Genomic DNA, 13,327 nt, shown 5'->3' on the forward strand with positions numbered 1-13,327 from the left:
GAGGAGGGGAGGAGGAATAGCATGGGTGGTGACTATGAGCCTGCGTTACAACCCCGAGGGATAGATAAACAAGATCAAAGTGGTCTTGGGGCTTGCAGGGATATTGGAAGCAATTTAAATAATTACCCACCCCCGCTCCCTAAGGGAAGCCGTGTGTGGGATGGTGGGGGAGTTATGAGCAGGGGAGACAAAAAGATCCTGACCCCCAACTCTGAAACAGCTAACGGAGTAACGTATGACAGAATGCAAATTAGCAATGGAAAGAGGATAGATGCTGATGTGGGGCGTGCGCTTGAGACTCAACTCGATCAGCTGGGGCCGATGACACGCTCCAAGAGCCGGAAACAGGCATTAAACAACTGTATATAAGACTTCCCCCGGCGTTTGCCTTTTAACCCTGACGATGTCAAATGTATTTGACGAAAGCTTGGTGGATTAAATTCTATTTTTGATAGATATTCTCTTGGTGATCATTATTTTGACATATATATATATATATATATATATATATATATATATATATATATATATATATATATATATATATATATATATATATGGTTGACTATATATATATATATATATATATATATAATATATATATATATATATATATATATAGTTGACTTGTGCTGTTTAATAAAAAACTAATCACAGAGTTTCAAATAAGGAATAATTTTGGTGCAAGAAAGGAAAAAGTAGAAAGGAAAAATTCTCTTGTTAGGTAAACTTCTATAGCATTAACTATGAGTGTTATTTTCATATTTGTTGCCATGTCCCAATCCATCTTTCTCCAACCCAACATGCTCTAAATGAGTATATCTTAAACTTTTTTTCTCTCATGAGGCCTTCCCATTTTAAAAAATTATGGAGGACCCCCCCAAAGGGCTTTTATTTGTATGAGTTGTATTTATTCATATTTACCATATTAAAAATCAAAACTAATCCTTTCACTGCTATTGCTTGATGGAATTTTAAAAATGTATTATTTTTCAACATAAGCCAGCCAATAATTTTATCTTTGCAGGCCCCTGAGAGGTTCTTGGGAGTCCCCAGGGATCCTAAGGTTACACTTTAAGAAACACTGTTCTAAATGATAGCAGACTATGATATCTATCATCCCCTGAGGAGGTATAGCAATTCTGTGTTCATAATATTTGCTCAAATCCAAATCTTTAGGGGTAGGGATAAGCAATATGTAACATATTGGGCAATGGATTCTTCTCTCAATGTCCACTATTTGAGAGAGGGGGGGGGCAGAGAAAACATATAATATTGGCATACAATGACAAATAGCATGAGACATTGCCACCTTTATTTATAAGAATGCCTCCAGCTTCACTGCAGAAAATAAAAATTGGGATGACCTGGTTTACCGAAGACTGCCATAAATCAACTGCAAAAAATATATAACCACTAGATGGCAGAAAAGAGATGGACTGTCTCTGCCACCTAATGTCTATACAGATGTTTGCAGCCCTACTATGCAAGCATTCCTACTAGCCTCAAAAAAAAAAAAAAAGACAAAAGATATATTGGGGGAGTGGAAGGCAGAAAGCATCCTGAGCGGAAGGGGGAAATGATCTAATCAGTTTGCCTTCTGAAAAATGGGTCTTTTAATAAGTTGTCATAGCTACCCCTGCAGTCATTTTGTTTGATTGTTCACAAGTTAGGATCAGAAGAGTAGGCAGCATATACTTTTGGGGAAATACTTTTTTAAAAAAACAAAAATGCTTTGAAAATTCATATGTGCCCACCAGCTCCAAAAAATAATCTACCTCTCTCACATTGGGCCATATCTTACATCAGAGAAGTTGGGTCCCAATGCCAGCTCAAGCAGGGACAGAGCCAAACAATCGTTCTGTGTTATTAGGGTGGTGAGCGGCCAGGATTGATAACTCTCAAGAATTTAAGCAAATGCAGCTTTAGGAGCAAGAAAAGCAGCCCTGCTTCAAGTAGTTATCTGCAGAATTAAAGGGAAAGGAGCATCCCAAGGAATAAGATGTCAGTTATGGTAACCAATCTCTATACAGGTCTATTTTGTTTAAAAAAAAGTATTTTATTGTTTTTACTTTTTGACATTGTTTTAATGTTTATTTTATTTAGCATTTTCTAAAATATTTTAATGCAGACTTATTTTTTGAATTAGTGTTTTAACTGTAAACACTTTGAGGTTCACCTTTAAGAGGAAAAGGTATTGTAGTGATTTAAATAAACTATCCTTGTTCATTTATAGTTTATTCATCTTTTCACCCAACTTGTAAAGGTTGATTAACAGGTGACATCAATTGAGAAAGCTAAGGAAATGCCTTAAATATGAAGCCAGAAGCCATACATGCATGTGACTTTGAAAGAAAGTGCAGTGAGAACAGATGATTTGCAACATTCATAGCCTAAATGGAGGCTTTCCTGAGAGAACTCACTTCCACTTCCAAGAACCTACTTGAATTCAGGGAAATGTATGAATATAAAAATCGCCTGCAGACCTTAACTGCGTGGCCTTTTAAGGACAATTGCAAATGTTCTCCTGAAAATGTAAGTCTAGAAGTTCTGGTAAATCTTTGAAAAGAGCCTCCTTTTTTAAAAAAAAAATGGTGTGTATTCGTTCAAAGTAGTTCAACAAGGCTTTCTCTGTATAAATATAGTCCTACCTCGAATAATACTTTCAGTTGCTCTTAAAAAATGGAGGTTTTCCTCTCTTCCTGGGAACCAAGCTATAAATTACTTTCTGATAAATCTCCAAAAGGGAAAGCTTGCTGCTAAATCATTCCTTGTTTGTTTTTTAATATTTCAGAAGAGGAAAAAGGTCTACTCCCTCTGTCCCACATCTGCAGGTTTTATTTCTCAATTGTTTTACAAACGTCTCTAGTTTTTTAAAAGAAGCCCAAGCTGACTCCCATATGTTTTTCTAGAAATTATAGGGGAAAGTTCTCATAGTTGTATCTTTAAGCTGGGACAACTGTTGCTACTAACAGTTTAGGAATTCTCTCCTGGGGAAAGCTAGCAAATCCAGTTAAGGGATAGCTCACTTCCACATTTCTCTTTAAAATCTGCTCTTCTTTCTTGGCTCTGAGTTATCTTTGCTTTAGTCAAATTAAGCTGTCTGAGGTGACTCTGTGAAAATGGAATATGCAGCACAAAGGAGATGCAACTTTGGGTGTAAGCTCAACAAAGTTTCCCTTTTTGGATTGCTTGGCTCTGGGATCTGCTGTAAACAGGGCATGCTTGATAGTTGAGAGGGGGAAAAAAAGGTGGCACATCAGGCAGCCTAAGCAATTGTATCGAATCTGCAGAAATTCCAGATGCAGTTTATTTTTCAGTATAAGTGAGAGAAAATGGTAACGTGTTTGGACTATGCAGAACTTTCAGATATAAGCCAGAGTGCAACAATCTGCAGTTAGCTTAGTGTATTATGTTAGGCCAGCTCCTGTTACTGATTCATTATTTGAGAAAGAGTAGCTTAACCTTGCTTTATGTGAACACAGCCATTAGTAAAGATCCAGCTGATAGCAAACAATATCCCACTAAGCGCAAAAGTTCTCTCTCCGTCTTCAAGGTGTCCTTATCTTCTTCTTGTGTAGATGGCCAAGGCTGGCTTCATTCACCATCCGCATGCAGAGGAATCCGAGGTGGCCAAGTGCTTCTTCTGCTTGATAGAATTAGAGGGCTGGGAGTCCAATCACGATCCCTGGTAGGTATGGTCTGGTTGCTGATCTTCTGCTGTGAAGCAGCTCAGACTAAGAATGTTGTTATCTGAGCGTTAGTAGAGAAGGTTAGAAAACCATTCCTTGGCTGGAGCAGAATTACTTTCCCCAGTTTCTGATATGTATCTCTCCACCATCTTTAGTGGAATTTCATCCTGTTTTAGCTCCCATTGAGGAAACAACAACACAACCATCCTAGATAACTTGCTGCTTTACAAAGGTATATGTGGTAGTAACTTAGTAATTTGCTGCAAAACCTTACTCTATGACTGAATCATGCTGGAAGGTGTGTATGATGGGCAACTGCTTACATGGAAAATGTTTACATTTCTAACTGTACTACTAAGCTGTGTTCCAGAACATTTCTCCTTCTTTTCCTGGATCACTCTACTTCTTGCCAATGGCCTTTTTCTGTGGCAGGTTGGAGCATTCCAAGCGTAGTCAAGACTCGTGTGGGTTCTTGTCCCTTTCGAAGAATTTTGATGATCTGACAGTAGAAGAATACTATGAACTAGAGATGGAAAGGGTCAGAAATTTTCTGGTAAGTAATAGAAGTGATATCAGGAGAGCTGAGGTGACCTAAGCAATCTGAACTTAATTTTGAACTTAAAGCAACTTCTGACCCTACCCACTCCCTAGCGAACGTATCTTTTTCATGGGTCAATGTGAAACAAGGTGGCGACTTCTCTTTGTTTCTAAAAATCTTGCTTTGTTACAGCAAGAAGCTGTTGACGTACATACGACTGACAGCTACCATTTTTCTCCCTATTTTTTTTTTCTCTTTGACAAGGATTGACAAAGATTTAGTTTTTTCACTCACAGTAGTCTAAAATCATGCTGGGCTATGAGCGTGGATCCCAAATGAGCAATTGAGGTTGGAAACAATTACTGTCAAAGGTGTGGATGCTTTCTTTAAAAAGGGAAAGCTATTAATATATTCTGCAGTATCCCTTGCAGTTGTCCTTGCTGTCTTATCATCTAAAAATTGTGGCTAACTGAATTCTCCACTTGTTTTCAAGTGTAAAACCGGCCGGAGTATAATAAACACCTTTGAAAAAGAAGCAGCTCTAACAAGGAAACGTCTTGTGGATCATTTCATGAATAAATACCAATATGCTTCAGAAGCGGAGGCTTCTGTCGTTGCAACAAAAGAAAATTGTGTGCCAGCCAACAAATAGAAGAGAATGGATTGCAGCTGACAGTCTCTTGTGATGACAAGCATGGTCAGAGGTAAAAGTACATAATTAATGAAATGTGAACAAAGGCCTGGCCTGTAATACTGGTTAATATGACACGAATGGAATCTTCGGATAGCCATTTATATTCCTGATGCTTTTATTGTGTGCAAGGCTTGTTCTGCATAAAACCAGAAAGAAGACAGAAGGAAATAATTCTGACTTATGGAAGTAATCCACTAAGCTGAGATAATGTGTTTGGATAATGTAAAGATAAAATTTTGAATAAAGGGTTTTGGACAGACTGAGAGGGATTTCTTTTAAACTGATATCCAAATGTATCTAATAATATATCTTAGACAAATAATATGCACAATACAGTTGTCAGTGTAATGCTAACAGTCCAATATGTTGCTTTGGCATCACACATCAACAAGGTGTGATTTAAGCTTGTGTGTCACAATAGTTTTCCTCCATGGACAAATATAAAAAGCAACAATGCTTTTATTAATATATGTGCTTCTCTCTCTTTTTTTTAATCTGTTATGTGACTCCTATAAAACTGAAGACAGCAATATTTTTACATAAAATAGTCGACAAGGAACCTGTGTGAATTAGGGAAGCGGAGAGGCAGTTAAGAAACTATAAAACACTCCATTGGAAATGTCTACATAGTTTGTCAAAGACCACTGTATATATTAAAAATAAGCACAGATTATTTACCTAGAATCATCAAGACAAATAACATCACAGTAATTTAAAAGGAGACAAGTGTTTCTGTATCTGGAAAGTTCTTGTCCCTTTTTCCATTCTCTGATGTAATAGGAAGAGAGAGATTCATCTCATAGTAAATTATTTACCCACCACAAATCAAGATTCTTCCACCAGATTCTTCCAGCATCAGCTACGTCCAATGTTGATTAGAAAAAGACACAGCTACCCTTTTTAAGGGTGACCAATTGGATAGCACTCACTCTAATATACATTTGTTAAACCAGCTGCCCATACTTACTTTGTCAGATCTCAGACAACGAATGACCAGCATCCTCTGGAACCCTTCTAGTTTATTTTGCCACTCCTCAGGAAATTCCTCATGGTGAGGATTCTAAAAACACAGATAATTCTTGAGCCAAGAAATTGCAAAGTGGGGAGGGGTTATAACACTAACCAACTACATTGAAAGTTTTCCAAGATTCAGTTTCGTGTCATATAGTTCAAGACAGGATGCAGATAGTTCTTGGTTTATGAATGCAATTGGGACGGGAATGTCTGTTACTAAGTTGCGTGATCATTAAGTGCCCAATTTTGGGTCCTTTTTTGCCACACTTATTAAAGTTGCCAATAGCAATCATATGACTCCTGGACACTTCAACTGACATAAATACATGCTGATCACTAAGCACCCCGAACTGCAGTCATGTGACCAGGAGAATGCTGTGACTGTTGTGTGAGGATTAAAACTGTTAAAAGGTCATAAGTTGAGACCTACCCATATGTATCTGCATGAATCATTTTTTACAGTCCTACCCTCAGCCTCACACATACAAATATGCACGTATTTGTATATTTGACTGCATGTACATTTCCAATTTAAGCCGAACCTTCACTTTTTTAAAATGAGCTATAATTCATGAAAACTCAAGTGATAGTTATCTGGTGCTTGAGGTACCAAAAAAATTATTGTTTCACTACAGAAGATTAATATGGCTAGCTGTCTCAGGAAATTTATTCATGGAAATCTCCAGCTATTTCCCAGTTATTAACTCCCAATGAAAAAAAATGTCCAATAATTTATTCTGGACCATTAGTAAACAATTTGCTTATCCAAAACTGTGGTTTACCAGCAGTTATTAACCACCATCCTATGTCTCAATGGCATTGGAACTATTGCCAATAGCATGATGACAGCTCTATTTCCAGTCTTCTGGGGTAGCTTCTCAAAAAAAATTTGCAGAAGCTTCCTCTACTTGCTTCTTTCAGAATGGAAGTTTTTCCAACCTTCTCCAACTAACATTAATGAAGGAGTCATTCACATTTATCTGATTTTTAATTTCAATTTATTTTACATGCCGGGGTCAAAACATGAACTCTCCTGCCTCAAAGGAAGTGTGCTTGGTCATGAAACTATAAGTCATTCCCCAGTTTGTCTCTGTGATCTCTTTAACAACATACCAACCTAAATATTTTAGCATCACCTAAACCCATTTTAGATTGAGAGCTAAAGTAGGTGATGCTTCACTAGAACCAACAGATTCTATTTTAAACCTAACACACACATGGAGAATAATAAAGGAACTGGAGGAGGAGCAGACTGCTGTCTCTCCACATACTGCAGTCCTAATCTCAACAGGATTATTATACACCTTCAAGGATCTAGCTAATATAGGAACAAGACACACACTTTGTGTGTAGTCATGTCTATTGCCTTGCATCTAGCAATTTTGCTAAGACCTCAAGAAATGGCTTTTCCCTATTTTGTTCCATGATAAGCATATCCTTTACTACTTAGAAACACAGCAAATGTATTGTCCTCAGGTAGTTGCAGAACTTGCAGTGTCTACAGCTGCCTACCCAGCAAAAAACTGAGTTGTGAACAATTTGGACAAAGCAATACTTCATCAAACTGGTCTATCAAGCACTGCTTATTAATAACCAGAATTAATAATCATGCATGACTGCCCAGAGAAGCCACCGAGATTCACAAGCATTTCAATAACTTCAACAAGAAGGAAGAAAGTCTGAAGGCTAACACAGTCTGATTTCCAGTTGTATGCCAAGTAAAATAAAGCAGACCTTAATTAACCAAAGCCATGTAGAATCAACAGCAATCTCAGGAAAGTGAATGTTTCAAAAAGAGAGCAATAAAATATTAGCCCCTTTGGAATTAAAAATTTGCCTGGATATAGCTGCAGTGTGCTGCAGCTGCCAAAAAAGCCAACACAGTCCTAGGGCGCATTAACAGAGGGATCGAATCAAGATCATGTGAAGTATTAATACCACTTTACAATGCCTTGGTAAGGCCACACTTGGAATACTGCATCCAGTTTTGGTCACCACGATGTAAAAAAGATGTTGAGACTCTAGAAAGAGTACAGAGAAGAGCAACAAAGATGATTAGGGGACTGGAGGCTAAAACATATAAGGAACGGTTGCTAGAATTGGGTATGTCTAGTTTAAGGAAGAGAAGGACAAGGGGGGACATGATAGCAGTCTTCCAATATCTCAGGGGCTGCCCCAAAGAAGAGGGAGTCAAGCTATTTTCCAAAGCACCTGAAGGCAGGACAAGAAGCAACGGGTGGAAACTAATCAGGGAGAGAAGCAACCTAGAACTAAGGAGAAACTTCCTGACAGTTAGAACAATTAATCAGTGGAACAGCTTGCCTCCAGAAGCAGTAAATGCTCCAACACTGGAAGTTTTTAAGAAGAGACTGGACAGCCATTTGTCTGAAATGGTATAGGGTTTCCTGCCTGAGCAGGGGGTTGGACTAGATGACCTCCAAGTCCCTTCCAACTTTATTATTATTATTATTATTATTATTATTATTATTATTATTATTATGGTGGATCATCGCACAGTCAGCCAGATGTTCAGACTGGATTTGGCATTTTGTCTACCTATCGAGTCCTTACCCAGGACCTGGGATAGGCAGATGTGGATGTTTGATGGTATTACACATATCGTCGCAGGATGGAAGCAGTTCCTAATAAGGCCGCCTTTTGCAATTGACTAATAGCGAATTTGTCAATGCCAATGGTGTTCAAGTGGTGCTCCAGTTGCTTTGGGATTGCACCCAAGGAGCCTATTACTATTGGTACTACCCTTGCTTGCTTTTGCCACAGTCTTTCTATTTCTATTTGTAGGTCTTTGTATTTTGTTATCTTCTCCAGTTCTTTCTCTTCTATTCTGCTGTCTCCAGGCACTGCCACGTCCACTATCCAGACTTTTTTGTCTTTCTTATCGACAATTGTTAAGTCTGGGGTGTTATGTTGCAGGTGCTTGTCTGTTTGAATTCTGAAGTCCCAGAGCAGTTTAATTTTATCATTTTCTATGACTTTCTCTATTTTATGATCCACCAGTTTTTGCTTACAGGCAAATGATATTTTTTGCAGATCTTCCAATGCACCATTGTTGCTACTTTGTCATGCCGCTGCTTGTAATCAGTCTGTGCAATCTTCTTGCAACAGCTTACCAAGTGGTCCACTGTTTCTTCAGCTTCTTTGCATAGGCGGCACTTACTGTCTGTTGCTGTCTTCTCAATTTTGACTTTGTATGCCTTTGTCCTTAAGGCTTGGTCTTGTGCAGCCAGAATTAGTCCCTCGGTCTCTTTCTTCAATTTTCCTGCTCTTAGCCATTGCCAGGTTTTATTATTATCTGCTTTCCCAGCTATTTTTTTCATGTATGGGCCATGTAGTGCTTTGTCTTCCCATGCCTCTATTCTGTTCTTCATTTGGTCTTTCCTGTAGGCCAGTTTGGTCTCTCCAGTAGTTAGTAAGCCTTCCTGATATACTAATTTCAGTGCATCTTCATCATTGTTCTTCAGATATTCTTCCAAAGCCATTTTTTCTTCTTCAACCCTCTGATGTACTTGTAGCATTCCACGCCCACCTATTTGCCTTGGTAGATAAAGTCTATCAATGTCACTGTGTGGATGAAGGGCATGATTCATTGTCATTATTTTCTGGTCTGCCTATCCATTGCTTTTAGTTCTGCTTGAGTCCAGTCCACTATTCCAGCTGTGTACCTAATGACTGGGATTGCCCAGGTGTTGATTGCCTTTATGGTATTTCCTCCATTGAGTTTGGATTTTAAGATCTTCTTCACTCTCTTGATGTATTCACCTCTAATCTTTTTCTTGACTTCAGTGTGCTTGATGTTGTCAGCTTGAGGGATACCCAAGTATTTGTAGTACTCTTCCTCATCCAGACTCTTAATGTTATTTTCGTGGGGCATCTTGATTCCTTCAGTTTTCACTATTTTTCCTTGTTTGATAGTAAGTGTGCACATTTGTCCAAGCCAAACTCCATTACAATATCTTGGCTATATATACGGACAGTGTTGAGCAGCGATTCTATTTCAGATGATGTTTTTCCATACAGCTTCAGATCATCCATGTAAAGGAGGTGGGATAGTCTGGCAGATGTTTTTGATGTTTGATAGCCATGTCCTGAGTTATTCAGTATTGTTGACAGAGGAAACAGTGCAATAACAAATAGTAATGGTGATAATGAATCTCCTTGAAATATTCCTCTCTTGATATTAACCTCTCCCAGCTTCTCACCATTGATCTGCAACTGTGTCTTCCATTGTGCCATCGATCTTTGCACAAATTTTCTGATGTTTCTACTTACTCCTGTTATTTCTAGGCACTTGATTATCCAATCATGTGGCAGAGAGTCAAATGCCTTTTTGTAGTCAATCCATGCCACATTCAGGTTGGTCTTCCTTCTCTTGCAGTTTTCCAAGATCATTTTGTCTATTAGGAGTTGATCTTTTGTTCCTCTGCTATTGGGGCGGTTTCCTTTCTGCTCAGGTGGAAAGAGATTGTTTTCAACTAGATGCTGTTGTACTGCATCAGCTACCACACCAGTTAGTAATTTGAAAGTTGTTGGTAAGCAGGTAATTGGCCTGTAGTTACCTGGTGTTGCCCCTTTTGCTGGATTTTTCATTATTAGGTAGGTTTTCCCAGTTGTTAGCCACTTTTCAATTTCTCCTCCTTGTAGTATATTGTTGAACTGCTTGGCAATGAGTGGGTGTATAACAGTTAGATGTTTCAACCAAAACCCATGCAGTTCATCTTCACCTGGTGCTGACCAATTTTTGATTTTCTTTGCTCTTTTTTCTACCATTTTTGTTGTTATTACTAGTTCTTTCATTTCAACTTCTGTTTTATTTGCATCCACCTCTTTTAACCAAGCCGCATCCTTGTTGTATTTCTTTGGGTTATCCCATATCTGCTTCCAGAATTGCACTGTTTCTTCCTTGTCAGGTACTGACTGATTCCTTGCAGTTTCTCCATTGATGGATTGGTAGAAACGTTTCTGATTGGATTGAAATTGGAGGTTTTGCCTATAGTTTGCAATTCGAGCTTCATATCTACTGATTTTCCTGGCTATAGCTGTTATTTGTTGCTTTATTATTTCCAGTGCTTCCTTGATCTTCCTTGTTTCTAAGTGGTATTTCTTGATTAGGTATTCTTTGGTCTTCTTGTTCTTCAGCTTCTTTTCTTTCATCTGTTCTAGCTTGCTTGCATGTGATCTTAACTTGCTGATCTTATTTTCTAGTCTAACCTTCCATTTTTGTGCACTGTTTGTTTGTTTTTCTTTTTTGTTGATTTTACATCCCAGGTATTCTGTTATAACTGCAGCTGTGCTGTACATTAGTTGGTTTGTTTCTTGCAGTGAATTGGTGCTTATACTTGCTATTGCAGTATTTGCATCTTTTAATGCTTGTGCTAGCTGTTTCTTTGGAACAAGCTTCAATGCAGGTAGCCTTATTCTGTTGTTTTTGTGCTGTTTAGATGCTCAATTATTCTTTGTTTCAATTCTTTTATTTCTTTAGTTAGAGGGTTTTGTTCTTCCTGAGGAAGAGGTGCCTGGTTTCCAAATGAGAACAGTTGTATATCTCTACTGGATTCTTTCACTGCCAACTCCCCCTGGTTTGCCTCTACATTCTGAATTACTTCTTGTAAGGCTTTGATTTCTTTGCCCTGGGTAAACCTTTGCAGTTCGTCCAATTCTGTTTCTGTAAATACTTTATTTCGTGTTATAAATCGGCGTTGATCTGCTAGTCTCTGTTCTGTTATTTCTGATTCTGGATGTTGTTCTTTCCAGAATTGGTGCATTCGTTTTAGATATCCTCGTCTTGTTGGACTTGATCTGTAGTAACAGATCATTATTTCTTTGTTTTCCATCACTGTGTATCTGCGACGGGTAAACACCTTTTCTTCCAGTAGTTCTGCAGCTGCTGGCCCTGGTTGCTCAGCCAACAGTCCTGAGTCCTGTAACCCATTTTTCACCAGATATCCAGGAACTCCAATATCTAGTGCGGACCTTGTTAACCCGGGCGACGTCCGAGCCGGTATGGCATTCTGAAATTTACGTCTCACCATATTTTTTATGGGAGAGACACTCTTTGTCTGACTCCTCTGATGAGACCTGTCCAGTATGGTTGAACCTCTGGCATAGCTCTCATCTTCCTCAGAGTACACAAGCCCCACAACCACGTCAAGGTAGTGCCTCACTGGGGGATTATTACTATTATTATTATTATTATTATTATTATTATTATTATTATTATAACCAATCAGAAATTGGCTTTCCAGAAATTTGACAAAATGGTCCAATTAGCAATTAATTGTGCTACAAACACAAAAGCTCTATCAGATCCTATTCAGTTGTATGTGAGCTGAAGTATGTTACAGTGTTGATCACTTTATCCCTGAACATACCTGCTGCAAAATATCAGTATATCAAATAATCGGTCCTTAACCTATTAGCCCTGAAGCACATCTCCCTTAGATAGATGCTGGCCTTGACAGCCTGCATCGATATATAGCCTGCTTTTCATTAAAAGTAATTCTAAAATGGGAAATTATAAAATAAATGAATAAAACCATATCAAAAGTAAAAAAAAAAAACAGACCATGGCAATGCTGGATCTACAATAAAAAAAACAGCAGCACATGAACTGTTTTGAATTTTCCTAGTAATCTAAAAGTTATTTTTCAATTGACAAAATTATTAAGATAATTATAAAAGTAATGATTGTATTTTATACATAGTTTATAAACACAGAATACAAAAATGAAGATGTATGTGGGTTGTTTTAATGCTAAAGCAGAGATGAATGCTTATAAGGAGGAATGTATACCAGGTAATTACAGACCTACCAAACTATCGTACACAGTTTTCCATCCTTCCTTCAAGCGTATAAATTCCTTTCGAATACTTCTGAAGGTTGGCAAATCATCCAGGCGGCAGATTTCATCCCATGACTTCTGGGGAAGCCAGGGGCAGGGATTAGAATAGGGATTGTCCAGGCCTATCCCTCCCGTTAACAGGAACTTCCACTCATCCTCATTAATCTGCAACAATTTCAAACAAAATAAATTACTTAAAACTTTAACATTCAAAGATGCAGTTGTTTTATGCAACCAAAACCAAGTTCAGAGACTGTATTTTTCCAAATGTGTTAAGAGTTACATCTGATTGGAAGCTGATTGCTTATCTTGAGGCCTCCTTTATATGCTAATGTCTACCCTGAACAATCATGCAAACCCTGAAGAGAAAACAAGCAGAGGGAAGATAAGAACTCTCAGATTTTCCTTGGGCAATGCTACCAACTGAACTCAAATGGAGAAAAGCTTAGAAAGATGCAAAGATTCAACTTTCAAGATGTTCAGCGCAACCCTCCAAATTACTGGAAATGGGAGCTGCTGGTTGCTAAAC

The 13,327-nt window shown here is 38.1% G+C and overlaps 2 protein-coding genes across 8 annotated transcripts in view; one reads left to right on the top strand and one right to left on the bottom strand.

Annotated features, from left to right (window-relative positions):
• The window catches only part of DNAH7 (dynein axonemal heavy chain 7), a 160,283-nt gene that overhangs the window by 17,207 nt on the left and 129,749 nt on the right, over positions 1-13,327 (bottom strand). For 3 of the 5 annotated variants that reach the window (XM_039354619.1, XM_039354618.1, XM_039354616.1), the window contains 2 exons: positions 12,769-12,963; positions 5,892-5,984 (listed from right to left, as the gene is read on the bottom strand). In XM_039354619.1, coding sequence (XP_039210553.1) covers positions 5,892-5,984; positions 12,769-12,963 — 288 coding nt within the window. Of the gene's footprint in view, positions 1-5,891; positions 5,985-12,768; positions 12,964-13,327 lie in introns of those variants that run through there. The other 2 variants (XM_039354617.1, XM_039354621.1) reach the window with 2 other exon arrangements.
• On the top strand, positions 920-5,174 carry LOC120313094 (baculoviral IAP repeat-containing protein 5.1-like). 3 transcript variants are annotated; one of them, XM_039354628.1, is made up of 5 exons: positions 920-1,131; positions 2,267-2,535; positions 3,582-3,691; positions 4,125-4,245; positions 4,724-5,174. In XM_039354628.1, the coding sequence occupies exons 2-5, from the start codon at positions 2,398-2,400 to the stop codon at positions 4,880-4,882; spliced, it is 528 nt and encodes a 175-aa protein (XP_039210562.1). In that variant the 5' UTR covers positions 920-1,131; positions 2,267-2,397; the 3' UTR covers positions 4,883-5,174. The 3 variants fall into 3 exon arrangements, with proteins under 3 accessions (XP_039210562.1, XP_039210561.1, XP_039210563.1); XM_039354627.1 differs by having other exon boundaries at positions 920-2,535; XM_039354629.1 differs by lacking the exon at positions 920-1,131 and having other exon boundaries at positions 2,427-3,159.

This window comes from Crotalus tigris, unplaced genomic scaffold (assembly GCF_016545835.1).
Source record: "Crotalus tigris isolate CLP2741 ecotype Arizona unplaced genomic scaffold, ASM1654583v1 scf7180000018565.659758, whole genome shotgun sequence".
Classification (NCBI taxonomy): domain Eukaryota; kingdom Metazoa; phylum Chordata; class Lepidosauria; order Squamata; family Viperidae; genus Crotalus; species Crotalus tigris.

Excerpts from the sequence above, each read along its gene's own strand:
- LOC120313094 (XM_039354627.1), top strand. The coding sequence starts at position 2,398 with ATGGAGGCTTTCCTGAGAGAACTCACTTCCACTTCCAAGAACCTACTT. Across the intron at positions 3,692-4,124 it reads GAGTCCAATCACGATCCCTG|GTTGGAGCATTCCAAGCGTA; the intron begins GTAGGTATGGTC and ends TTTCTGTGGCAG. Across the intron at positions 4,246-4,723 it reads AAAGGGTCAGAAATTTTCTG|TGTAAAACCGGCCGGAGTAT; the intron begins GTAAGTAATAGA and ends CTTGTTTTCAAG.